The sequence below is a fragment of the Nycticebus coucang genome, chromosome 3, assembly GCF_027406575.1.
Source record: "Nycticebus coucang isolate mNycCou1 chromosome 3, mNycCou1.pri, whole genome shotgun sequence".
Taxonomy (NCBI): domain Eukaryota; kingdom Metazoa; phylum Chordata; class Mammalia; order Primates; family Lorisidae; genus Nycticebus; species Nycticebus coucang.
The window spans coordinates 97,134,246-97,158,054 of record NC_069782.1 but is presented as its reverse complement, the minus strand read 5'-3'; the positions used below and the strand labels follow the sequence as shown (position 1 = coordinate 97,158,054).

Sequence of the window (23,809 nt, the reverse complement as noted above, 5' to 3'; positions counted from 1 at the left end):
GGGCTTAAGCGATTCTCCTGCCTCAGCCTCCCGAGTAGCTGGGACTACAGGCGCCCGCCACAACGCCCGGCTACCTGTCTGATGTCTTAAAATAAAACTGGGTTGTGCTGCATAGGTATCAGATTTCTTGCTATTACTAATATCCAGCAAGTCTCACTTGTAATGACAAGAAATCTGGCCTTTTGTGGTTGAGGTTTTGAACAGAGGTTCACAGAATAAAATGACTTAAGGGCGGCGCCTGTGGCTCAGCGGGTAGGGCGCCGGTCCCATATGCCGGAGGTGGCGGGTTCAAACTCGGCCCCGGACAAATTAAAAAAAAAAAATGACTCAAGGAAGCTTCCCTGTCAGAACTGCAGAGGTTAGGAGAACAGGCTGAGTCAGATAGCTTCAATTTCAGCTGTGCTGCTTAGGCACAGCACTATAGGATTCTTATCTCTAAGCCTGTTCTCTAAAATAGGGTCATTGAAATAGCAGGTCATGGTGGATCACGTGTAATCCTAGCACTCTGGGAGGCTGAAAGGGCAGGATTGCTTGATCTCTGGAGTTCTAGACCAGCCTGAGCAAGAGCCAGACCCCATATCTACTGAAAATAGAAAAAGTGGCAGGATGTGGTGGCAGGCACATGTAGTTCCAGCTACTGGGAGACTGAGGCAGGGGGATTGCTTGAGCTCAGGAATTTGAGTGCAGGAAGCTATGATGACACCACTGCACTCTAATTGGGGGCAACAGACATCTCAAACCTCCAAACTTTTCTATTGTTTTGAGGCTCAGGCGAGATCACTGACAGCCCAGTGTTTGGAACATAGCTCAGTAAACGGTAGCTCTTACTAAAGGACATAAGCACAGCCAAGTTGACATGGATGATCAGAGCTTTGACTCAGTCTCACTTTTGAGAGTAGAGCACGTTTGACCACTGCAGCCAACCATCTAGTTGTGGGACACCTAGAAGGGTTAAATCATCCCTTTAAGGGAGATTGGGGCCAAAATAATCTCAAGCACTTTCGTGCATCCTTTACTCTGCCCCACAGCAGTTATGATAGTGGGATACTGCTCTTACTGCTAATAAAAAGGGAAGGTTTCAAGGTGGAGATGAACCGGGGTTATGGTACTGAGGGTCACAGCCACTTTCCACATCTGTGTACCGTTTCTGCTTCTCCCATAATGTTTTTCCTTCACTCCTACCTACTGCCAGGCCCACTCCCCTATCCAGAAAGAGTAATGTGTCCAGTTTTCCCTACTCATGACTTTGCACTGCTTGAGGAACAGTAGACCTTTGCCTTTCAGAGCAAGTTAAAATGATTATCACAACCCAGGTTTAGGCAGACATAGCTCTCCAAGGCCCTATTTCGTCTATGACTTAACAAAGCCTTTAGCAAACACACAGGGCCTGGAACATGGAGCTGGTCCCTGGTCTTGGATAGGTAGCCATTGCCACAAATATTTCTGCCCAGGCAGAGTGACCTTGCTGCTGGCATAGCAAACACTGAGCTCTCAGCAGGGGTCAGCAAAACATGAGTTTCATTACTTTATGCCTGTGTCTTTTGCTTGACATGTGGCAATGCCTTGTCATCCATCATGTTTGTTCTGAGTAAGTCAATAGAGCTGCTAACTGTAAACACTCCCACAAGCTGTAGCCACAAATAGCTTGACCTTGCCCTCTCCTGACCCCAGCCATATAAGAGCTGTTGAGTACCTACTCAGTACAGAAGATGCTCTAGCACATATTCTTCTTTCCTTTGGGATGTCACATTCTCCTGATCCTTTTCTCCCATCTTCCCCCTCTCACTTCTTGCTCTCTTCTCTTACTCATCTCTTCCCTCCACTAATATAAAACGTGCTTATGCCTTTCTAGCCTAAGAAAAGTAAATGCTTTAAGTTGTGGGGTAGGATTTTCACTCCCAAGAACTTTAGCTCAGTAGCAGAATTGGGTTCAAATGTTTTGTTCCAAATGCTAAGGTCTTTTTTTTTTTTTTTGTAGAGACAGAGTCTCACTTTATCACCCCTGGTACAGTGCTGTGGCATCACACAGCTCACAGTAACCTCCAACTCCTGGGGTTAGGTGATTCTCTTGCCTTAGCCTCCCGAGTAGCTGGGACCACAGGCGCCCACCACAACGCCCGGCTATTTTTTGTTGCAGTTTGGCCAGGGATGAACCTGCCACCCTTGGCATATGGGGCCGGCACCCTATCCACTGAGCCACAGGTGCAGCACCAAATGGTAAGGTCTTGATCCAAAGCTAGGTGAGCACAAAAAACCTCTGGCTGGTATTACGAAAGGTGTGTGTCCCTAGGGCTTAAGAGGCCAGAGCTCAGTTCTTGGCCCTGTTACTGTGGTCAGGCTAGGTCTCTGAGGTCTTAAGCAGGAAAGGGCATCGGACAAGCTGACCTCACAAGGCTGCCCCAGCTCTGCTGTTCTGTGTGTAGAGTCAGATGCCAAATCCTCTTATTCTGAATTATGGTCAGACCTGGGCAGGTCTATTTCCAGACCAGGCAGTGAACAGTTAGATTAGCTTTATTGGCATTGTGATTTCTCAAGCCCAGGCCTGGCTCTAGCAGATCCAACACTTACCTGGGCCAAGATTACTGCATTGACTCAATTAACTCAAGGCAACAGATGTGGTTCATCTAAATTCAACAGGGTTCATACATGATTGGAATAATTTTCCTAAGGCAAGAACACAAGTGGACAGGCTTCTTGGGAAAGGAGGGTGGGGGCAGTTTTACTGTGAATTCACTCCAAATAAAATGGCCCCCTTGCTCCAAACAACAAAATGCCCTGGTTTGTCATTGCTCAATCAGGTGTAATCTAGAACAGTGGTTCTCAATCTGTTGGTCACGAGCCCTTTGGGGGTCAAACAACCCTTTCACAGGGGTCACCCAAGACCATCAGAAAACACATTATTTCCGGCTCAGTACCTGTGGCTCAAGGGGCTAAGGCGCCGGCCACATACACCTGAGCTGGTGGGTTCAAATCCAGCCGGGCCTGCCAAACAACAATGACGGCTACGATCAAAAAATAGCCGGGCGTTGTGGTGGGTGCCTGTAGTCCCAGCTACTTGGGAGGCGGATGTAGGAGAATTGCTTGAGCCCAGGATTTGGAGGTTGCTGTGGGCTGTGATGCCACGGCAGTCTACCCAGGGTGACAGCTTGAGGCTCTGTCTCAAAAAAAAAAAAAAGAAAAAAGAAAGAAAGAAAACCATATTTCCGATGGTCTTAGGAACCAAGACACTGCTCCTCTATCCAATAATTTTATGGTTGGGGTCACCACAATAAGAGGAACTGTATTAAAGGGTCACGGCATTAGGAAGGTTGAGAACCACTGATCTAGAAGATGACATGTGTTCAAGAGTTTTTAGTGGTAGAGCTTCCTACAGAAAAGCTTGGGTTTCTTTTACTGTGATGCTACCTGGAACCTGAAATGAAGTCAGTCCTAGAACTCTGAGTAACAAAAGAGCTGATAAAGATGAAATAAAGGGGATAGGGCAGGGACTGGGTTTAGCAGGCTTTATAAGCTTTAATGGGAGATGGGAGATAAGGTCCAGAGGATAGTCTATAGCTTAAAACTCACCATTCTTCTGAGCCTACCAACAGATATTTAATATGAATGCATGAGGATCCACTTGCATTTTACAAGAGGAGGCTGAGCAGTGAATTACCTGAGGTCTGAATTACCATAGCATCTCAATGGCTGAACTGCAACCATAACCCAAGTCTTCTACCACCTAGAGTATGGCCTTCACACCTGCTGGATGGGAAGCTCAAGGGCCTCATTAATAGCACACATGAAGAGATTGAGGTATTGTCACCAACTTTAATAGACTCTGGTTGTATCTGCCAAAGCAGACTGACCTGGAGTTGTCTGAGAGCTCCAGCTTCTATAGTCCAAAATGGCCCTCCACTTGGATGAGTTCCTGCCTCTCCCTTCAAAGGCACCAGCTGGCCAAGGAGAACTAGACAATGGCTTTTACTGTTTGTGCAACTCATTAGCAGAGACCCATTCCAGGAAGCCTCAGGACAAAGCCAACAGATTGCCACTGGCCAGTTAGAAAGATGGAGTGGGGGTGGTGGTCCCCTAATCCAGCCTGAGGCAATGAAAGCTAACTGACTTTAGACAATGATACTTAATCTTTGGGGAGGGCTGGGTCGCAGACCACATGAAAGTATAAATGACCTTGTCCCACCTCAAAAATAAATGCACGCATGTCCCAACTTTTGCATTCAGTTTCAGGGGGTTCACAAGTAAAAAAACAAACAAAAAAGTCAATAAAGAACTCTTGCACTTGTGCTTTTACTTGCCACAGTCTTTTTTAGTAAAGAGAAAACCTAGCAAGCACCTGCTTGGGTTTCCTCCTCTCTTCTGGATGCAGCCTCTATGCTTGGCCAGACTCCACAAACCCCTTCATTAACAGAGTGGGCAGAGCTACTACTTTCCCCCTCTTCTCTCCTCACTGGATTCGATGGTTATCGTGTCTTCCAGGAGCTTCCTGACCTTTTGGAGTGCAGGCAAATCCAACATCCCTCCAGGATCTCCTCAAAGGCACCCACATTCTTCCACAATCATGTCTTTATGGTGATCTAGGAGCACCCTGCCATTGTCCACATACAGCATGCTCAGAGGCTTGGTCTTCACTGGGGCGCAGCAGGTAGAAGGGACTCGGTGGGGCTGATAATGTTTGAGCAGACTCTGCAAAAGGGAGGAGAGGAGAGTCAATTGCTATTCCAATAAGAAGATCAGAATAGGAAAATTTCTTTTCTTTCTTTCTTTTTTTTTTTTTTTTTGAGACAGAGCCTCAAGCTGTCACCCTGGGTAGAGTGCTATGGCATCACAGCTCACAGCAACCTGCAACTCCTGGGCTCAAGCAATTCTGCCTCCACCTCTCAAGTAGCTGGGATTACAGGCGCCTGCCACAATGCCTGGCTATTTTGTGGTTGCAGCCGTCATTATTGTTTGGCAGGCCCGGCTGGATTTGAACCCGCCAGCTCAGGTGTATGTGGCTGGCGCCTTAGCAACTTGAGCCACAGGCGCCAAGCCAGAATAGGAATATTTCTGAGTAAAGAGAAAAAATAGTTACTGAGTTAAAAATCAGCTCCTGAGGGCAAAAATAGAAAATCATTTTCATAAAGGAATCAGAATGCCAATGTATCACCAACTCTAATGTCTGGACTTCAGCTCTATTTTGTTTTTTAGAAAAGCCTTTGAATAGAAAGATTCAAAAAGTTACATGTGTCTGGGTAGAGTAGTAGCTAATTTATATGATCTAATCTAGAATGAATACCAATATTCTAAGAAACACCTACTTTAGTTCCAGAAATATGATTCACATGGAAATTCTTATGGGATTAGCTTTGTTGGCCAGAGAAGGGCAGATAAGTGTCAATAGGAGAGGGCGGTGCCTGTGGCTCAGTCGGTAAGGTGCCGGCCCCATTATACAGAGGGTGGTGGGTTCAAACCCAGCCCCGGCTGAACTGCAACCAAAAAAATAGCTGGGCATTGTGGCGGGTGCCTGTAGTCCCAGCTACTCAGGAGGCTGAGGTAAGAGAATCGCTTAAGCCCAGGAGTTGGAGGTTGCTATGAGCTGTGTGATGCCACGGCACTCTACTGAAGGCCATAAAGTGAGACTCTGTCTCTACAAAAAAAAAAAAAAAAAAAAAGAGTCAATAGGAGAAAAGGTAACAACCTCTTGACATTTTGGAAGCAGGCCCTGTCCCTGTGATCTAGCCAAGTGTTTTCCAATCAGTGTCAGAGCTGGCCATTGGGACTATCTGGGTCTCTATGGTCGTGCTGCAGGTGGCTTGGTAGAGTGCATGGCACTTGAGTGAAGCTCACCAGGCCTTTGCCCAGGAAAGCTCTGAGGCTCTGGCCCTCCAGGGCTTCCCTTGCGTGAGCGCAGCTAACATGCTCATGTTCCCAGAGTCCCTGAACGGAAGTGACACTTGGCATGGAGGATACTACAAGTCCAAGACAGTCATCCCTGGCTTCACTTTGGCTCCATATGATCTTTCAGTACAGGGCAAGGCCACCTTACTAGGCTCTATTTTCTTTTTTTGTTTTTTTGAGACAGAGTCTCAAGCTGTCACCCTAGGTAGAGTGCTGTGGTATCACAGCTCACAGCAACCTCCAACTCTTGGGCTTAAGCAATTCTCTTGCCTCAGTCTCCCAAGTAGCTGGGATTATAGGTACCCACCAGCTATTTTTTGGTTGTAGTTGTCATAGTTGTTTGGCGGGCCCAGGCTGGATTTGAACCCGCCAGCTCCAGTGTATGTGGCTGGCGCCTTAGCTGCTTGAGCTACAGGTGCCAATCCTAGGCTCTATTTTCTGTTCTCTTCATCTCATATTCCTTCCTAACACCAGTCCTGTTCCTAGACAGTGGGCTGATTAGTGGTACCTGGTGGGAGCCTTTGGTCTTATCTACTCTTGTGAAATAGGTGATCAGTTCCTATTTCTGGCAGCAAAAATACTGTGGTTAGAACGGTATTATTTGAGGGCGGCGCCTGTGGCTCAGTAGGTAAGGCACCGGCCCCATATACCGAGGGTGGCGGTTTCAAACCCGGCCCCGGCCAAACTGCAACCAAAAAATAGCCAGGCGTTGTGGCAGGCGCCTGTAGTCCCAGCTACTCGGGAGGCTGAGGCTTAAGCCTCAGGAGTTGGAGGTTGCTGTGAGCTGTGTGAGGCCACAGCACTCTACCGAGGGCCATAAAGTGAGACTCTGTCTCTACAAAAAAAAATTAAAAAAAGGACGGTATTATTTGAATTTTAACCATGACGCCATACACGTGGCCCCTATTTCATCAGTAACGTTTCTTGTACAATAATACAACATGCCTATTACCCACCAACCACCATACATGCAGTATGCCTATCATCTTGTTAACGCTACAGCATCTCTAGGAAAGATGGCTTTGCCACCCCAATTTACAGGTGAGAAAATAGTCTGGAAAGAGTAAGCAACTTGATCAATATCACATAGTAAGGAGTTTAATGCAGGCCTATCTGTCTCCAAAGTAGCTTCTGAATTTCCTTTCCTAGAATGTCAAGCTGAGAAGGAGCTAAGACCCTCTAGTCTATCCTCCATCCCCTAATTTTATGAAAGACAAGGAAAAAGTAAGTCCTAGGGAAGCAATTTGTTCAAGGCTACCCAACAAAATATAACTCCATGTAAGCTCCAAGAAGATGCTGTGATTGGGTCTAGCACAGGGACTATCACACTGTAGGTGCTTAAATAACTAAAAGAATGAATACAGTAACAAAGCTGGAGTCCTGTCCCCCAAGTCCAGGAGTATGTTCCCATTGCTTAATACCTCCCCTTTAGCCCTGGTAGCACACCTGGATGTAAGCGTGATTGGTTGGATGGAACTCCTCCCCCACGGGGTTAGGACACTCGCCTTCACAGCGATAGGCATTGTACTGCTTGGGGTAGATGATCCAGGAACCCCATCCAATCAGGTTGAAGTCCACCTGGAACTTGACCTTTCGACACAGTTGGTTTCTGTCTGGCAAGTGATGTCGACGGTGCCTCCTGCCCCTCTCAGGGGAGAGTTGTCCCTCCTGGGCCCGCCAGGAGCTCTCAGCTTCCCACAGCAAAGTGGAGCTGCCCAGCCACCTCCGCTCCAATGAGAGGTTTGAGTAAAGCACAAGGAGCACATCGGCGACAGGCGGTGCGGGGGGCCGCTGCCAGCACTCTTGGGCCACACTGGACGTATGCTCCTCCAGGGCCTCCGGGCGCTTTAGCCACTTAGAGAGGGGCCTGGTCACCTCTAGGACCATGCTTCCTGAAGAAAAGGTGACCTGAGACAGAGTGACAGTGAACTGGTCCATCCAGAGCCGCTTCAAGCAGTCACCTTGGGTCTGCTCCAAATCTGGCTTTAGCTGGTGGAAAATCTCAATGGAAAGTGGGCCCTCAGCAGAGAGGTCCACAGCACCAGACAGCTGCAGCCGGAGCTCAGCCCACACCAGATCCTCTTCTTGGCTCAGGAAGGAGAAGTCAAAAGCAAAGGTCCAGTTCTGCCCATCCACCTCCACATCTGGGTGGGAGAAAAACCAAAGAAGCAAGGTAAGTGGGGGCCTCTCTCAACTCAGTCGGTATAACCACCACTATGGCTCATGCTGGAGTCCTTACCTTGTATGAATCATCTCTTAATCCTCACACCCAACCTTACGAATTAGTAATGTTTTTGCATCCATTTTAGAGATGAGGAAAATTGAAGTTCTGAGAGGTTAAAAGATCTAAGCATTCTGGTAGAGTGGCAAAGCCAAGAGTAAACCTGGATTTGCCTGACTACAAAGCCTAAACTCTATGTCACTTCTCTGCTAGTCCCCCCTCAAGACACCCTCCATAGCTACAGAACAAGTGGTAAAAATTGGATGAGTTCCATGCCTCTCCCCCACCCCCACAGACATTCTAAGGCTCTCTTTTCTCATTGGGAATGGTGGCCTGTTTCACAGGCACAGTGGCTCTCACCTGTAATCCTAGCACTCTCAGAGGCTGAGGTGGGAGGATACCTTGAACTCAGGAGTTCCAGACCAGCCTGAGCAAGAGCAGGACCCGTCTCTACTAAATGTAGAAAAATTTAGCTAGGGCGGCACCTGTGGCTCAGCAGGTAGGGCGCCGGCCCCATATGCCGAGGGTGGCGGGTTCAAACCCAGCCCCCGCCAAACTGCAACCAAAAAATAGCCGGGCGTTGTGGCGGGCGCCTGTAGTCCCAGCTGCTCGGGAGGCTGAAGCAAGAGAATCGCCTAAGCCCAAGGATTTGGAGGTTGCTGTGAGCTGTGTGATGCCACGGCACTCTATTGAAGGCAATAAGGTGAGACTCTGTCTCTACAAAAAAAAAAAAAAGAAAAGAAAAGAAAAATTTAGCTAATTGTTGTGGCCGGCACCTGTAGTCCTTGCTACCTAGGAGGCTGAGGCAGGAGGATTGCTTTGAGCCCAGGAGTTTGAGGTTGCTGTGAGCTAGGCTGACACACCTGAACTGTAGCCTGGGGCAATAGATTGAGAGTCTGTTTCAACAACAACAAAAACTACAACAACAACAAAAAAAAAAAAAAACAGTGAAAAATTCAGAGCTTCCAGAAAACCTCAAGAGTTCTGGGAACCTTTTTTTTGAGACAGAGCCTCAAGCTGTCGCCCTGGGTAGAGTGCGGTGGCATCACAGCTCACAGCAACCTCCAACTCCTGGGCTCAAGCTATTCTCCTGCCTCTGCCTCCCAAGTACCTGGGATTACAGGAGCCTGCCACAACACCCAGCTATTTTTTGGTTACAGCCGTCATTGTTGTTTGGCGGGCCTGGGCTGGATTCGAACCCACCACCTCAGGTGTATGTGGCTGGCACCTTAGCTGCTTGAGCTACAGGTACCAAGCCGAGTTTTGGCAACCTTACAAATAGGGTTCTAAAGGTGTTTTAGGCATGATCTGGCATGTCTTTTCTATCCACCTACCCCAAGTCATTCACACTTGGGACACACACACAGCCCTGTTTGACCCACCCAAAACAACCAAACCCAAACTGGATAAGGATAGGGGAGCACAGTCCATTTATTTTGGTCCTGGACTAACTTTAACCTAACGTCTGGGAACAGCACATATTTGTGGTTTTTCAAGTCACTTAAAAGTGATGGTCGGGCGGTGCCTGTGGCTCAGCGGGTAGGGCGCCGGTCCCGTATGCCGGAGGTGGCGGGTTCAAACCCAGCCCCGGCCAAACTAAAAAAAAAAAAAAAAAAAGTGATGGTCAACTTTCTTCAAGCCCAGTTTCCTCTTCGTCTGAATGGGAATAACAACACACTACCCTCTCTGGATTATCACGAGGACCCCGAGAAATATAGATCCTAGAGGCTGGGATGATCTCCGATTTAGGTCCGGTGTAGGCAGACCACATAAGAGTTTATTTTTTTATTGTCTCACAGAGCATCTTTAGAGACTAAGTGAATCTCTCTAGGACAGCGGTATTAAAGGGTCACGGCATTAGGAAGGTTGAGAACCACTGCTCTAGGAAATCAAGGGTATATTATAAAGTGGATTCCCAGCTTCAGCCTCCTGGCAGCTTCTCCCAGCCCATCACCAGCAGCTCTTTTTCACTTAATTTTCACTTGTCTCCTCGTTAGCACCTGCAGGGGGGCAATAACCGGCCCCCAACAATACTTCTCAAAGGTGTGAGGAGAGGCTGACATTACCCAAGACCCCACTGCCACATACCTGACCATCTGGGGGTTAGGTGGGACACTATAGCAACTCCTGTACCAGGAGGCCTGGAGACAGTAAGTTTAAAATATTTTATCCTAAGTATCTGTAAATGGCCTTTTACAGGAAGACACTCCTGCTTAACAGTTAGGAACGGGGGCCCTACAGCCTTCCCATAATGGTACAAATTCTGCCACTTGCTATTTGACGTTGTTCAGGTTGCTTTCCCTCTCTGGGCCTCAGTTTCTCTCCTTGTAAAAGGGAGATGGTAAAAGTATCTACCTCACAGGGGTGTTACAATTAACCCACAGAACACAAGCAAAGCACTCTGCCCTGCACGACAACCAAAGTTCAAGAAACATTGGTTATCACCTGCTCATTCTCCCCCAGCCTCCCGCAAGGATTATTTTGAGCTGAGACCCGCCTCATTATTGCCCAAGTCCAAAGTTAGAAGTGAAGGTGTTCAGCCAGTGAGGGACCCAGGACAGGGGCACAAAATCATCTGCAAACAGAAGGGCAGGATGCATGAAGGGGCAGGAAAGAGATTGCTTCTTCCTGCTGTGTGGAAGAAATCTGTGACTTCCTGATCCCCACCCCGCAACCCTCAGGGCTCCCTGGGACATAGTGCTCAGGTTATCCTAGATCTGGTTCATCTTAGAGGGGGGTTCCTAATCGTTTTAGGGGTCACTGATGCCTCACCAAGACAAGAATGTTCTCCCCAGGAAGAAAAAGAACACATCCACCCGTTAAGACAACAAATGTGCTTTTAAGGTGGGTATGAGGAAGAGGTTCACCACCAGTGAGCTGAGTACAGACTGGGTCACACAGCCCTCGGTGGTGTCCAGACCCATCAATTCTAAAGCAGGAAGGGGTTGGGCTCATACCCTTGGATTTCCTTCCCCTCACCTGACACCCTCCTCCCCTCAAACAATGCAGGGAGGTTGAGGGATTAGGATTAGGTATTTAGTAGACAGGAGGGTGGGGCACAACGCTGAGGGTGCACTCTACATTAATATAGGGGTCATTACCATGCAAAGAGTTTCGCAAGCATTGTCTCCTTAAATCCTCCTGCTGTTGACACCTTTTGCAGAGAAGGAATCTGAAGGTCCAAGGTGAAGAAGGTTAAAACACTAGCAAACTCAATTTGGTTGGATCCCAATGGCCATTTCATGCTACCGTGGTGCAGCTTAGAAATAAACCCAAGAGGGAAGGTGTGAGTTTAGGGCATTCTTTATCCAGGCTTCCTCTGGGGAGGCTCTTATCACTTCTCATAGAAGATGAGGCCAATGTACAAAAATGTAAATGTACTATCACTTAAATGTACACTTAAAAATGGTTAAGAAATTTTATATAGGCTCAGTGCCTATAGCTCAAGCGGCCATGGCGCTGGCCACATGCACCAGAGCTGGAGCCCAGGAGTTGGAGGTTACCGTGAGCTGTGATGCCACAGCACTCTGCCCTGGGTGACAACTTGAGGCTCTGTCTCAAGAAAAAATAAAATTATATAAACACACATTTGGTTTTTTTAGAGACAGAATCTCGCTGTTCCACAGGCTGGAGTGCAGTTGCCAGGTCACAGCTTAAGTAGCCTGAAAAAAATCCTGGGCTCCGCAGGACTGGTCAATTTTTTATTTTTAGAGACAGGCTCTCACTATATTGCCTAGGCGGGTCTTGAATTCCTGAGCTCAAGCGACCCTCCTGCCTTACCCTCCCAAAAGGCTGGGACTACAGGTGTAAGCCATGGAGCCCAGCCCTCCTTATAGGTTTACACATGCACACACCCGGCCGCAGAAAGGGAACAGCCCCCTAATTTACAAAAGAGAAGGCAGACTAGTCAAGTGATGCCCCAGGAAGGAACAGAATTAGGAAGCAGGGTTTGAGGGACCAGAACCCAGTCTTCCAACCTCACAAATCTTCCCGAACTTTCCAGAAGAACATGAATTGGAAAAGTGTGGTCTTCCCCTTTGCCCCGTCGCACCCCTGCCGCTTAGGAAGGGCTGAGTGCTCCAGTAAATTTCTCCGTGCTCCTCCCTCCGTCCCAGGGCGTCCCCCACCTCGGGCTGGTCCGCAGATGACCCTTCCAGAGAAGGTCACCAGCCGTCTGACCCTAAACGGGGGAGCTAGAAGCCCCCACCCCCAGGCCAGTAGGAGTAGGATTAGCGGATGTGGATTGGGCCGCAGCCCCGGGAGGGCCGTCTGGACCCCATAGGCGGAGGGATGTGGATTGCGTCTTAAAAGGGGGTCCTGGGTCCCGCCCCCTATCCTCAGCACCCACCTGCCGGTGGCGTTCAGTGCCAAGAACGTCCTCCGGGAGATACTTTCAGGTCCCTGACAGTCGCAACCTGTGCACATCTAGACCCCGAACCTGTGGTCACCCAAGACACTGGACACCTCCACAGCCTGGGCTGGAAGACCCACGGCTGCCTCAGTTCGCAGTTTGGGGACACCACACCCCTAATCTCGGATCTAAACCCTAATCCCTCGTGTTCCGTACCTCCCAGCCTGAGCCTGGGAGCAACTCACCCTCCCCCGGAAAAAGAAAAAAAACATTCGACAAATTACTATCAACACTAATGCCTGTTGATTGTTACCGTGCCCGGTTCCGTGTCGAGTGTTACGCGCACTGTCACCGAGCCAGCTCCACAGTCTGACAAGGCACAAACTGAGGCGCCCAGGTTGCGTGATTCACTAGATCACACGGATGAGAAGGGGCGTAATCAGGTTCCCAGACCTGGGAGACGGTGGTCCCGGACGGAAACCCACCTTGGACGCAGGAATCCCCTCCTCCCCTCTGGGCCGTGGATACCCACCAACCGCCAACGCTGCGACCCCAGCCTGCAGACGCGGAAACCCCGCAGATCCAGAACCTTCGAACCCCAGGCTAGGAACGCCTAGGCGGCGGCGTCCGCATTCTGCAACCACAGTCTCCCCTGCGCCCCAGCGCACTTCTGGAGTCGGAGGCGGGCCCGGGCAGAGGCGCCCCGGGGTGCTCCGCGGGGCGGGGCGGGGCGGCGCAGCCTACCTTGCGCCTGCAGGCTGCGGATGATGTCGGCCCGGGGCAGCGGGTCGCGGTAGAGGCTCAGCATGTATGCCAGAGGGGACGGGGACGAGGGCTGCCCCCGCGCACGTAGGGGCACAGTGGCCACAGTCGCCGCGCCTGCCTGGAGCAAGGCCCACCAGGCGTGGAGGAGGAGAACCCGCACATGATGGGCGTGCATGGTGGGCTGTGGGCTGCGGGCTGAGAGAAGCGCCTCCACCCCTTATATCCTGGGCCCCCAGCAGCCGCCCCGCCCCCCGCCCTTCCTCCCTCCGGGGCAGCTTTAGGATCTTACACACACCCCCACCGCCCCCACTTCCAGAGTCTGGGAGAGCAAAAGGAGTCCTGGGAGGAGGCCTTAGATCCGGGAACCGGGTCTGGGCACCCTGGTCCCCAGCTCCCATAAGTATTCAAGGCCTTGTTGCTGAGACAAAGTAAGTTTGTTCTGGGAAACTCCAGTGTCAGAACTGTGCTATTTATCCCCTGGGAACAAACAGCAGCTTCACATATTGAAGTGCTATCCTAGGGCGACAGAGGACAGGACGGACGAGGATGAAGACTTCCCCACCAGAGAACTGAGGGTTCAGATACTGGAGGCCAGGCAGGGCTAATGGGATGGTCCTGGTGGCAGCAGCCTCTCCCCCCACAGGCACATACCACCCCAGTGATTTCAGGAAAAATGGTGTTGTTATCCACAAGCTGCAATCCCTGCCTGGGTTTCAGCTCCGGATCATTCACTTTCAAGTCTTTGGGCCCTGCTTTCCTTACTTATCTGCACAACAGTGATCTGGCCGCACCTCCCTTCCAGGTGTAAAGCCTTGTTGGGCTGGAATTACTTTTAAAGAAATGTAAATCCCTGCCCCTTCTGTTTTCCTAAATACTGGAGGGCTCTTTCTCTTCCTTAACTACCCCCACCTAACCTCCTTGTCCTTTCCTAGCCTTGGCAGCACCTTAGCAGCTGGCCAGCACTTACTGAGAGCTTACCATATGTGCCAAGCACGGTGCTAAGTGCTTTACACACCTCAGCGTCTTTCGCTGGAGGCCGCTAGCTCCAAAGAACCACAGGCTCAGACCTGAGCAGGTGTTAGAAAATGGAAGGAGGCACATCCAGGAGTGCCAAACCTGTGTCCTCAGGGAGGAGGCTCTCCCACCTAGCTGGGATCAGGCACCTGGGCTGCAGACCACCAGAGCTTGGAGGCTCACCTAGCCACCTGTCAGTTCTTTAAAGGTGACACTGTCTTTTTCCTCCTGATCCCCTACAGTACATTTGGGACCTAAAGCATCTCAGTGAACTAAATAAGTGAATGGCGTTATGTTTGGGTTTGCCTGAGAATAAGCATCACCTGGGGTATTTGTTAAACTATTGATTCCAGATCTTCAGAATTAGAATCTGGAGGAAGAGTGTGGTAATCTACATATTTAACAAGTACCGCAGTGATTCTTACCAAAGGACTTTGGGAGCCTGAACAGGCTAGGGTTCTTGTTGTAATTTGTTTGTTTTGTTTTTGAGACAGAGTTTCATTCTGTTGCCCTGGGTAGAGTACTGTGGCATCACAGTTCACAGCAACCTCAAACTCTTGGGCTCAAGAGATCCTCTTGCCTCAGCCTCTCAAGTAGCTGGGACTACAGACACCCACTACAATGTCCACCTAGTTTTTCTGTTTTTAGTAGAGATGAGGTCTTACTCTTGCTCAGACGATCTACCTGCCTCAGCCTCCCAGAGTGCTAGGATTACAGGTATGAGCCATCTGTAACCCATCTCCCTAGTTGCAGTTTCTTCATCTGGAAAACGTGGTTGGAGATCAGTCCGCACATGCAGATTAAATGAAATAAATGTAAATAAGGCACACGTATTTTAAACCTGCTGTAATTGCACAGCATTACACTTACAGGTGTTATCATGAGTGCTCCCTGGTTGTCATCTGACCTCCCCAGCCTGAGAGTTCACTGGCCAGAGGCAGAAGCCACCTTCATCCAGGTTATGCAAACATAAATGAAACAGTGATAAATTGTGGCTAGTGCTAACCAGGACTTGTGTGCCAAAAATGACAACACAAGGGAGGTACAGACAGCTAGACTGAGGTACAGGAGTCTGACTCACTGGGTTCAATTCCAGGACCATAGAGCTCCTAAATCACCATGTGTCCTGGAATCTAAGTGGTTCTTGTTTAAGCAGGGAAGTTCAGAACAGAGCAGCCTTATCCACCCAGATTGGGGAAGGAGCAAAAAATAGATGATATATCTCCTTTCCATAGTAGACCAGAGGCATCCAGTATCGCTGCAGTATGTGGCACGTAGTAGGTGGTCAGTAATGGCTTATAGACCTTAAAATAAATTATAAATAAAGTATACATTTTATAAATCATAAAAACTGGTAACATTTATTGGTCACCTATCATTAATTATTGCATTGATTTTATCATCGTTCTTGCTTCAGAAACGAGAAAACAGAAAATCAGAGGGAACAAGGTAACTTGCTTAAAACCACAAAAGAATGTGAAGGAAGGGCTGGTCTCGCCCAAACCTGTGCTTTTAGCTCCTGTTGCTTCTCCATGGATGCGGGGTGAAAATGTGCCTTCTACTAAAACTTCTTAAAAATTCTCAAAGTCTTGCCTTTCCCAGGGTCCAACAGCTGCAGACAAAGCTCCTTTCTGATGTGTATTGGCTTAGGGCCATGTGGGAGCCTGGAATTTCTCTCTGACCAGAGCAGAGCAACCATCTGACAGAGTCCTTCCATCTCTGAACTTTCTAGGGCTCTGGCACCCTGGAAGAGCCCGAATCTCTGTTTCCTCTTTGGGAGAGAAGCCAACAGTCATCTTCATTTTTTAAGGACATTAGTTAGTCCAGGATCTGTTCCCAGAAAGTAAAAGCAGAAGTACCCTTTTCCCAAACAGAGAATGACACCTTCTCACTTCCTCTGCCCCAGACAGACTGACCCATAGATTCCCTGACCTGGGAGATAACCTCTGAGGCCTTCCCAGCTGGTAGGAGGGTGAGGGCAAAGTCCCTCAAGGTTCTCACATGCTTTTCTTCTGGCCTTTTGGGACCCTTTCTTGACATGAGCAGTAACATATGACGTGGTTAAGTGCTGAGACTCTGAGGTTGGGCCTTCTGGAGGCAGAATCAAGAGCCTTCTCTGTCACTTCCCACCTAGGCATATTATACCAGTCACTTACTGTCTTGGAGCTTCTACTTGCTCAGCTGTAAAGTGGAGATAAATAATAACATCAATATGACAGGAATGTAATAAATAGTAAATGTGTGTGAAGTACATAGTGCATGTAGCATTTGCTCATTCATTTATTCATTAAACAAATGCTACATGCTTATCTAGTGAGTCTGTGCAGGTTGACTCAGAGCTAGATTCTCAGGGAGTCAAGGGCACACATTCAGTGAGCCTTGTGTCCCAGGTGTGGTGCTGGCCACCTTCACGTTAGCCTGTGTAAGTAATCCTGTTCACCCTTAACTGAAGCTATGTGTGGGGAGGCATTTTAGAGATGGAGAAACTGAGGTATAAAGGAATTAAATGGCATAAGCTTTGTTGAGACTGGAGGGCACCTGCTTTCTCATACCCCTCCAGAGCCTAGCACAGATCCTGGCGCACAGGTACTCAGGAAGTATTTGCCAAATGATTGAATGAACCCCGTGTTCCTGAAACAAGGTCCCCAAATACCCTTGCCTTCCACCTGATCTCCCCTCCTGCTTTTTCCATTCTGTCTCCTTGGTAAACTCTTATTCATCGATCAAGACACAGTTTAAAAGTCCCTTTCTCTACAAACCTGTCACTAGCCACCACCACCCTTCCCCAGCAATTTAGCAGAGTCCTCTTCTAAGTAAGCAGTTGTCCAAAATCTCTTTGGTGATGGCCACCAGGCTGTGAGCTCCCTGGAAGCAAAGACCATCCTAGACTCATTTCTCTCTGAAGCTCCAGCCCTTGGTTCATCACTGACCATTGCTGGCCATGATTCACAGCCTATGTGAATGAATCCAGTCTCATAAAAGGGGAAGGAGGTCTCGGCACAGGCTTCTTGCTCCCACTCGCAGTACGTGCCCACCCTTCCTATTATCCCACACTGCTGGTCTTGGAGGCTGACACCCAGAGTTGACAGGTTCTGTCCAGGTAACTCTGCTTGCACACATGGCTCTCCGTGATCTGGGGATAGAATAAGCCTCCATCTCCAGACCTCTTGTACTCCAAAAGCACTCCAGCCCCATGGAAACACCTGCCCTTCCCCAAAGTTCAAAGTTGTTCTTCCTCTGCCCCTACTTCATTCGCACAAAACATTCCTATTTATCCCACAGAATCCATCCTGAGGGTTTCTTCTCCCACAGAGCCTTCTTCACAGGATCTCCCTCCCTCTCAGCCACTCCCCTCCTCTGAACTCCTCACTCAGACTCTGATCCCAGCTATTCTTTGCTTAATGAGACATGGTTCTCGAGCCCAGAGCGGTTTTCCAGCAGCCAGCTTGGTGCCCATTTGCTTGGTATTCTTCAGAGCCCTGATATCCGGCACTTGGTAAATAGGTTGCAGATCATGCTTGCAGCTGGCCTTGGCTAATAGCAATGTGTTGTCTACTGCCAATCATGTTTTGAAAATTTTAAAGTTGGGCAGTGCCTGTGGCTCAGTGGGTAGGGCACTGGCCTCATATACCGAGGGTGGCAGGTTGGCAGGTTCAAACCTGGCCCCAGCCAAACTGCAACAAAAAAAATAGCCAGGCGTTGTGGTGGGCGCCTGTAATCCCAACTACTCGGGAAGCTGAGGAGTTGAAGGTTGCTGTGAGCTGTGTGACGCCATGGCACACTACCAAGGGTGCAAAAAAAAAGAAAGTTTTAAAGTCACCAACAATGAAAATTTTTGAGATTTTTTATTATTATTAAATCATAGCTGTGTACATTAATGTGATCATGGGGCACCATACACTGGTTTTATAGACCATTTGACATATTTTCATCACATTGGTTAACATAGCCTTCCTGGCATTTTCTTAGTTATTGTGTTAAGACATTTGTATTCTACATTTACTAAGTTTCACATGTACCCTTGTAAGATGCACTGTAGGTGTAATCCCACCAATCACCCTCTTTCCGCCCATCCTCCTCCTCCCTCAAAATTTTTTGAGATTTTGCATAACATAGTCCCTCAACCCCTCCCCCCTTCATTTGAAAATGGAAAAGGGGGCTGGGGGGAACTATGTTATGAGCCCTCATTTCCACCTGACAAACTTTCCCTAAGTCTGAATCGTCATTATTTCCTTTAGGCAGGGTCTATTCTTGTAAGTGCCATAGTCCCCATCCCTCCTTAACTTATTATACCCATTTGCCTGGTCCTAAAGACAAATGGGTTTGAGACCTGGATGAGATAAATATAGCTATTATTATTTTTTTCTTTTTTTTTTGGCCAGGGCTGGGTTTGAACCTGCCACCTCCGGCATATGGGACCAGCGCCCTACTCCTTGAGCCACAGGCGCCGCCCAGCTATTATTTTTCAGATGTTTACCACTATCTAATTTACCCTTAGTGCTTCCACTATCTAATTTACCCTTCCTATCAATCCTATAAAGCGGATTGGATGCTTAATCCCATTTTATAGCTGAGGAAACTGAGGCTCAGGGAGGTTAAGCAGTGTGCCCCAAATGGAACACCTAGCAGGTGGTTATGCTGTGATGGGCTCTAGGTCATTCTGACTTGAGAACCCAGACTGGGTAGTACCCTGTCCCAACATGGTCACTTACTACCTCCCTATTACCAGAGAGGCCTTTGCCACACTTCACCATCTAAGTTGACTTCTTGCACACTGTTATATCGCTCTGTTCATTTTCTTCATAGTTTTTTTTCACAGTTAAAAATCAATTTATTTTGCTTGGTTCCATGCATTTATTTTTTATCTGTTCCCATCTCCCAGAACTGGGCTATAATAAGTCAGATTCCTTATCTGTTGGCCTCATCACTGGACCCCCAGCCATTAGCACACTTCAGAGTACTCAGTTCACATTTGTTAAATGAATGTATTTAACCCAGTGCTGCGCTGGAGGACACAGAGGTAAGAAGGTGAGGACAGGAGGGGCTTCCTTGTCCAGGGACCACCAAAGAGACATAAGCCTTGCAGGCTACCAGCTTCCTCTGGTTTCAAGTTCTTCCACCTTACTCTCCTGAGCACATGGAGGGGTACACAATAGGTGCTCAGTGGATACTCTGTACATCTGCCTTAGCATGCCAACATCTTGACATCAGCAAGGCAAGGCCCCTTAGTGTTACTGTCTCCTCATGGACACGATTCATGCTGCCGTGCCTCTCTGAGGCTTGCTCATGCTGCCCTCGCCTCCATTCTCTTTTGTGATCCTCGCAGGAACCCTGTGACCTGAGCAGGGCTGGGCCCTGCATCATCTGGCTGGCAGAGGCCAGGACCACCTGCTTCTGAAGCTCATGCCCCTCCAGCTCATATGGCTGACTGTCTTCCCCAGCCTCTCCTGGGTGGAGCCTTGTGCTTCCCACAGGGTCAGGAGGTGAAGGCTCAGCCAGCCTGGGAACCCCGTGGAATGGAAAGGTTTTGTGAAACAAACAAAGAGACCACCAGGAAGATGCCCTCTCCTCCCACTCCGGAAGCGTCTCAGAGATTCCCACAGCCCGGCCACCTCTGCCTCCTGCCTCCCACCTCCCCATGGATTCTCCACCAGGGAGTCACTGGCGCTGAAGTTGATCTGGAGTTTGCTAATCAAACTTTGTACCTGGGGCTGGGAGAAGGGCCCTCTCTGTGTTTGTGAGTGCAAGTGCACACACATGAGTAAGTAGAGGGCATGGACGAGAATGAGAACTAAGAATAAACGCTAGGGAGTGCTCAGTGTTTGCCCTGTACTGACTGTGCCAGGAGACTTTTGTACACAATTGGCTCAGTGTTTCCCAGAATTACTTGATAATAATAATCACTCAGGTACTTAATATTAATAATAAAAGGAGTTTCAAAAGTCATAGTACATTATTTTTTATATGCACCTTTAAGATATAATAACTTCAAATGTACAAAAGACAAGAACTTACAAAACTATCCCCTGATTATTTAAATTTCTTTTATACTTATTTAGTTCTGTGAGTTTTTTTTTTTTTTCTTGAGACAGAGTGTCAAGCTGTCGCCCTGGGTAGAGTGCCATGGCGTCACAGCTCACAGCAACCTCTAACTCTTGGGCTTAAGTGATTCTCTTGCCTCAGCCTCCCAAGCAGCTGGGATTATAGGTGCCCACCACAACACCCAGCTATTTTTTGGTTGTAGTTGTCATTGTTGTTCGGCAGGCCCGGGCTGGATTTGAACCTGCCAGCTCCAGTGGATGCGGCTGGTGCCTTAGCGGCTTGAGCTACAGGCGCTGAGCCTAGTTCTGTGAGTTTTGAATGACACATTTTAACCTAATTCTTTGCTTTACTCAACATTTACTATTTTTAAAAAGCATTATATGAAAAATATATTATTAAAAATTCAAAAATCCCCCAAAATGTGTATGGTTAATTCAAGTTCAGTGATGAATGGCTAGGTCAGGTGTGATGGTTCATGCCTATAATACTAGTTCTTTGGGAGGCTGAAGTGAGAGAATCACTTGAGCCCTGGAGTTCAAGACCAGCCTAAGCAAGATCAAGACCTTGTTTCTACTAAAAAATAGAAAAAATTAGCCAGGTATGGTTGCATGCACCTGTAGTCCCAGTTGCTTTGGAGGCTGAGGGGGGAGGATTGCTTGAGCTTAGGAGTTCAAGATCAGCCTAAGCAAGAGCAAAGACCCCTGTCTCTACTAAAAAAGAATAAAAAATTAGCTGGGCATTGTGATGGGCCCCTGGAGTTTTAGCTACTTCTGGGGCTGAGGCAAGAGGATGGCTTGAGTTCAAGGGTTTGAGATTGCTGTGAGCTAGGTGGAGGCCATCACATTCTACCCCAGCAATAAAGCAAGACTCTGTCTCTAAACAAGCAAACAAATAAATACAATGTGATGTTCTTTGTAAGTTTGTAACATTTATACTTCTGCAGCAGAAATATATGTAATTGAATCTATTTCTATTAAAGCTTGAAAGTGCTCTAAAACTTTTGGGATACCAAAGTCTTATAGGTCTATAGCCTCAGTGGGCCCCTGGAGTGGGACTTAAGAATCCTTGCCCTGGGTGGTGCCTGTGGCTCAGGGGGTGGGGCGCCGGCCCCATATGCCGATGGTGGTGGGTTCAAACCCAGCCCCAGCCAAACTGCAACAAAAAAAATAGCCGGGTGTTGTGGCGGTCGTCTGTAGTCCCAGCTGCTTGGGAGGCTGAGGCAAGAGAATCGCGTAAGCCCAAGGGTTAGAGGTTGCTGTGAGCCGTGTGAAGTCATGGCACTCTCCCCGAGGGCGGTACAGTGAGACTCTGTCTCTACAAAAAAAAAAAAAAAAAAAAGAATCCTTGCCCTTCCAGAGAGTCTTATTAGGGGAAACAGCATAATCTCTTTCTTTTTTTTTGTGGTTTTTGGCCGGGGCTGGGTTTGAACCCACCACCTCCGGCATATGGGACTGGCGCCCTACTCCTTGAGCCACAGGCGCCACCCCATAATCTCTTTCTTTTCTCTCTCTCTTTCTCTCTGGCTTTCCCATCTCAAGATGGAAGGCTGAGGCAAGAGAATCACTTTGAGCCCGAGAGTTTGAGGTTGCTGTGAGCTATGACTCCAGAGCACTCAACTGAGGTTGACAAGTCTCAAAAATAAATAAAGATGAGGGATCAGAGGCTCAGAGAGGCTGGATGACTTGCCCAAGGTCATACAGTTAGTTAATAGCAGTGCTTGGATTAGGGCCCAGGTAGTCTGACTCCAAAGCTCACACTTGGGTTAATTCAGACAGGCTGGGGCAACTTGCACCTCAAACTCTTCAGGCCCTGTGCCCTGTTGGCCACTGACCACAGGGGTCATAGGATCTCTGGGAAGGTGCATCCCCCACTAACATCAAAGGGCCCTAGACTTCAAAGGCAGCTTGGGGGGAGATGCACATACCAGACTGGGTATGCAGGGAAGCCTGAGAGAGCTAATACCATTAACCAGAGACCCATCGGGGCAGGAAGTATCTTCACTGAGCAGGTAATTCACTGCTTGAGTGGCTTGAATACATTCTCACCCACCAACCACCCTGGGAGCCTTTCATTCTAGGGCTACTAACAAAACCTCTGGACACTTAGGAATTATGGGTGAGGTGGGGGCTGTGCCATATGTGTGTCCTTTCCATAAATGGAAACACTTGTTAGAAACCAGTTGCTACCAAATTTGTGCCAGGCATAGTGCTGAGTGCTTTGGATTCAGGCCTCATTTTTATCCTGAAACTAGGTACAGGGTAACCACATTCCATGTACAGCTCTAAAGAGCTCTTTTCATGTTGTATTCTGTAGGTATAATTATTCCCATTTTACTGATGAAGAAAACAGAAACTTAAATTGCTTAAATATCCATCCAAGGTCAAGTTAGTATTAAGTGGCTGAGCTAGAACTGGAGCCTAGTTCTGTTTCCATGCTAACCTCCATTCCCAGCCACGTCAATCAGGAGGGGACAAACAGCTAAGACCCCAGGGTACTCTTCTGGCCCTTCCCTTGCCTCGGATGTAAGAAGTAGCAGGAGTTAGCTCTGTGCCTGTTTGCCCACGTATCACTCGTACACCTCTCAGAAATGAGGAATGGGCAATCCAATGCTGAGATTGCCCCATGATTTGAGATGGTATAGCAAGGCCCACTCCCAACTCATCCCATTGCTCCCATGTCCATCCACCCATACCCTAATCATCTTCCACCTGCCTGCTCCCCAAACACCCAGCAACAGAAAGGCCCGGTGTTGTGAAGTCTGAGGGAGGCCCGTAGCTCAAGTTCAGGGCCACATCTCCCAGCTCCAGTCTGGGCCACACTGGCTTCCCTTCCAGGGACCTTCCACCCCAGTCTTATGGATAATTCTTGCATACCTTTGCTCTTCCACCTCTCAGCTCCCCTTTTCTGTCTTCCTTGGGGACTGCATTCCTTAGGACCCTGTTTCATTCCCCACTGTTCAGATCTAAAGGTCACAAACCCTTCCTCTGCCTCTACCTGCCTCATACCCTGAGCTGCCCATTAGGGTTGGTAAGTTAGTAAAAAGTTAGTAAAAAGAATTTGGAGGGACCTTCCCTGCTGGGTAAATCCTCCTTGCAGGGGAAGTCCAGCCAAGGAAACTCCCTGAGGGCAGGTGATGGGGGAGGGCCGGCAGTTATACTGTGTCTTGGAGGAGGGGTGGCAATCTTAGGTTCTCCTTCCAGCTCCACTCTGACCAGTATGTAACATTGTTGAGCCTCAATTTATGAATCTGGAATGATTCCCAGCTCTGGCCTGGCACTTACCTATCTTGTGTGTGCTAGAGCTCTGAGGTGGGAGTATTTCGCAGCATTCAGGACCAGCACGTGTGGGCCTTATGGCTTCTTTCCTCCACCTGTCCCCACCCATCCCCACCCATTGATGAAACGCAGCCCATTTCCCCCTTAATTCTTTTTTTTTTTTTTTGTAGAGACAGAGTCTCACCGTACCGCCCCCGGGTAGAGTGCCGTGGCGTCACACGGCTCACAGCAACCTCCAACTCTTGGGCTTACGCGATTCTCTTG

At 48.6% G+C, this 23,809-nt stretch overlaps 2 protein-coding genes across 3 annotated transcripts in view; both read right to left on the bottom strand.

Annotated features, from left to right (window-relative positions):
* The window catches only part of PPA1 (inorganic pyrophosphatase 1), a 295,326-nt gene that overhangs the window by 271,093 nt on the left and 424 nt on the right, over nucleotides 1–23,809 (bottom strand). The window lies entirely within an intron of this gene.
* Nucleotides 3,572–13,398, bottom strand: NODAL (nodal growth differentiation factor). 2 transcript variants are annotated; one of them, XM_053586452.1, is made up of 3 exons: nucleotides 13,194–13,398; nucleotides 7,324–8,021; nucleotides 3,572–4,683 (listed from the first exon to the last, which is right to left on the bottom strand). In XM_053586452.1, exons 1-3 carry the CDS (start codon nucleotides 13,387–13,389, stop codon nucleotides 4,531–4,533), a joined length of 1,047 nt encoding a protein of 348 aa, XP_053442427.1. In that variant the 5' UTR covers nucleotides 13,390–13,398; the 3' UTR covers nucleotides 3,572–4,530. The 2 variants fall into 2 exon arrangements, with proteins under 2 accessions (XP_053442427.1, XP_053442428.1); XM_053586453.1 differs by lacking the exon at nucleotides 13,194–13,398 and adding an exon at nucleotides 12,447–12,570.

What these genes read in the sequence shown, in the direction of transcription:
- NODAL (XM_053586452.1), bottom strand. Translation starts at nt 13,389, where the DNA reads ATGCACGCCCATCATGTGCGGGTTCTCCTCCTCCACGCCTGGTGGGCC. An exon ending in CCGCAGCCTGCAGGCGCAAG is followed by an intron (nt 8,022 to 13,193) that starts GTAGGCTGCGCC and finishes TCTCCCACCCAG; the next exon opens with ATGTGGAGGTGGATGGGCAG. An exon ending in CCAATCACGCTTACATCCAG is followed by an intron (nt 4,684 to 7,323) that starts GTGTGCTACCAG and finishes TCCCTTTTGCAG; the next exon opens with AGTCTGCTCAAACATTATCA.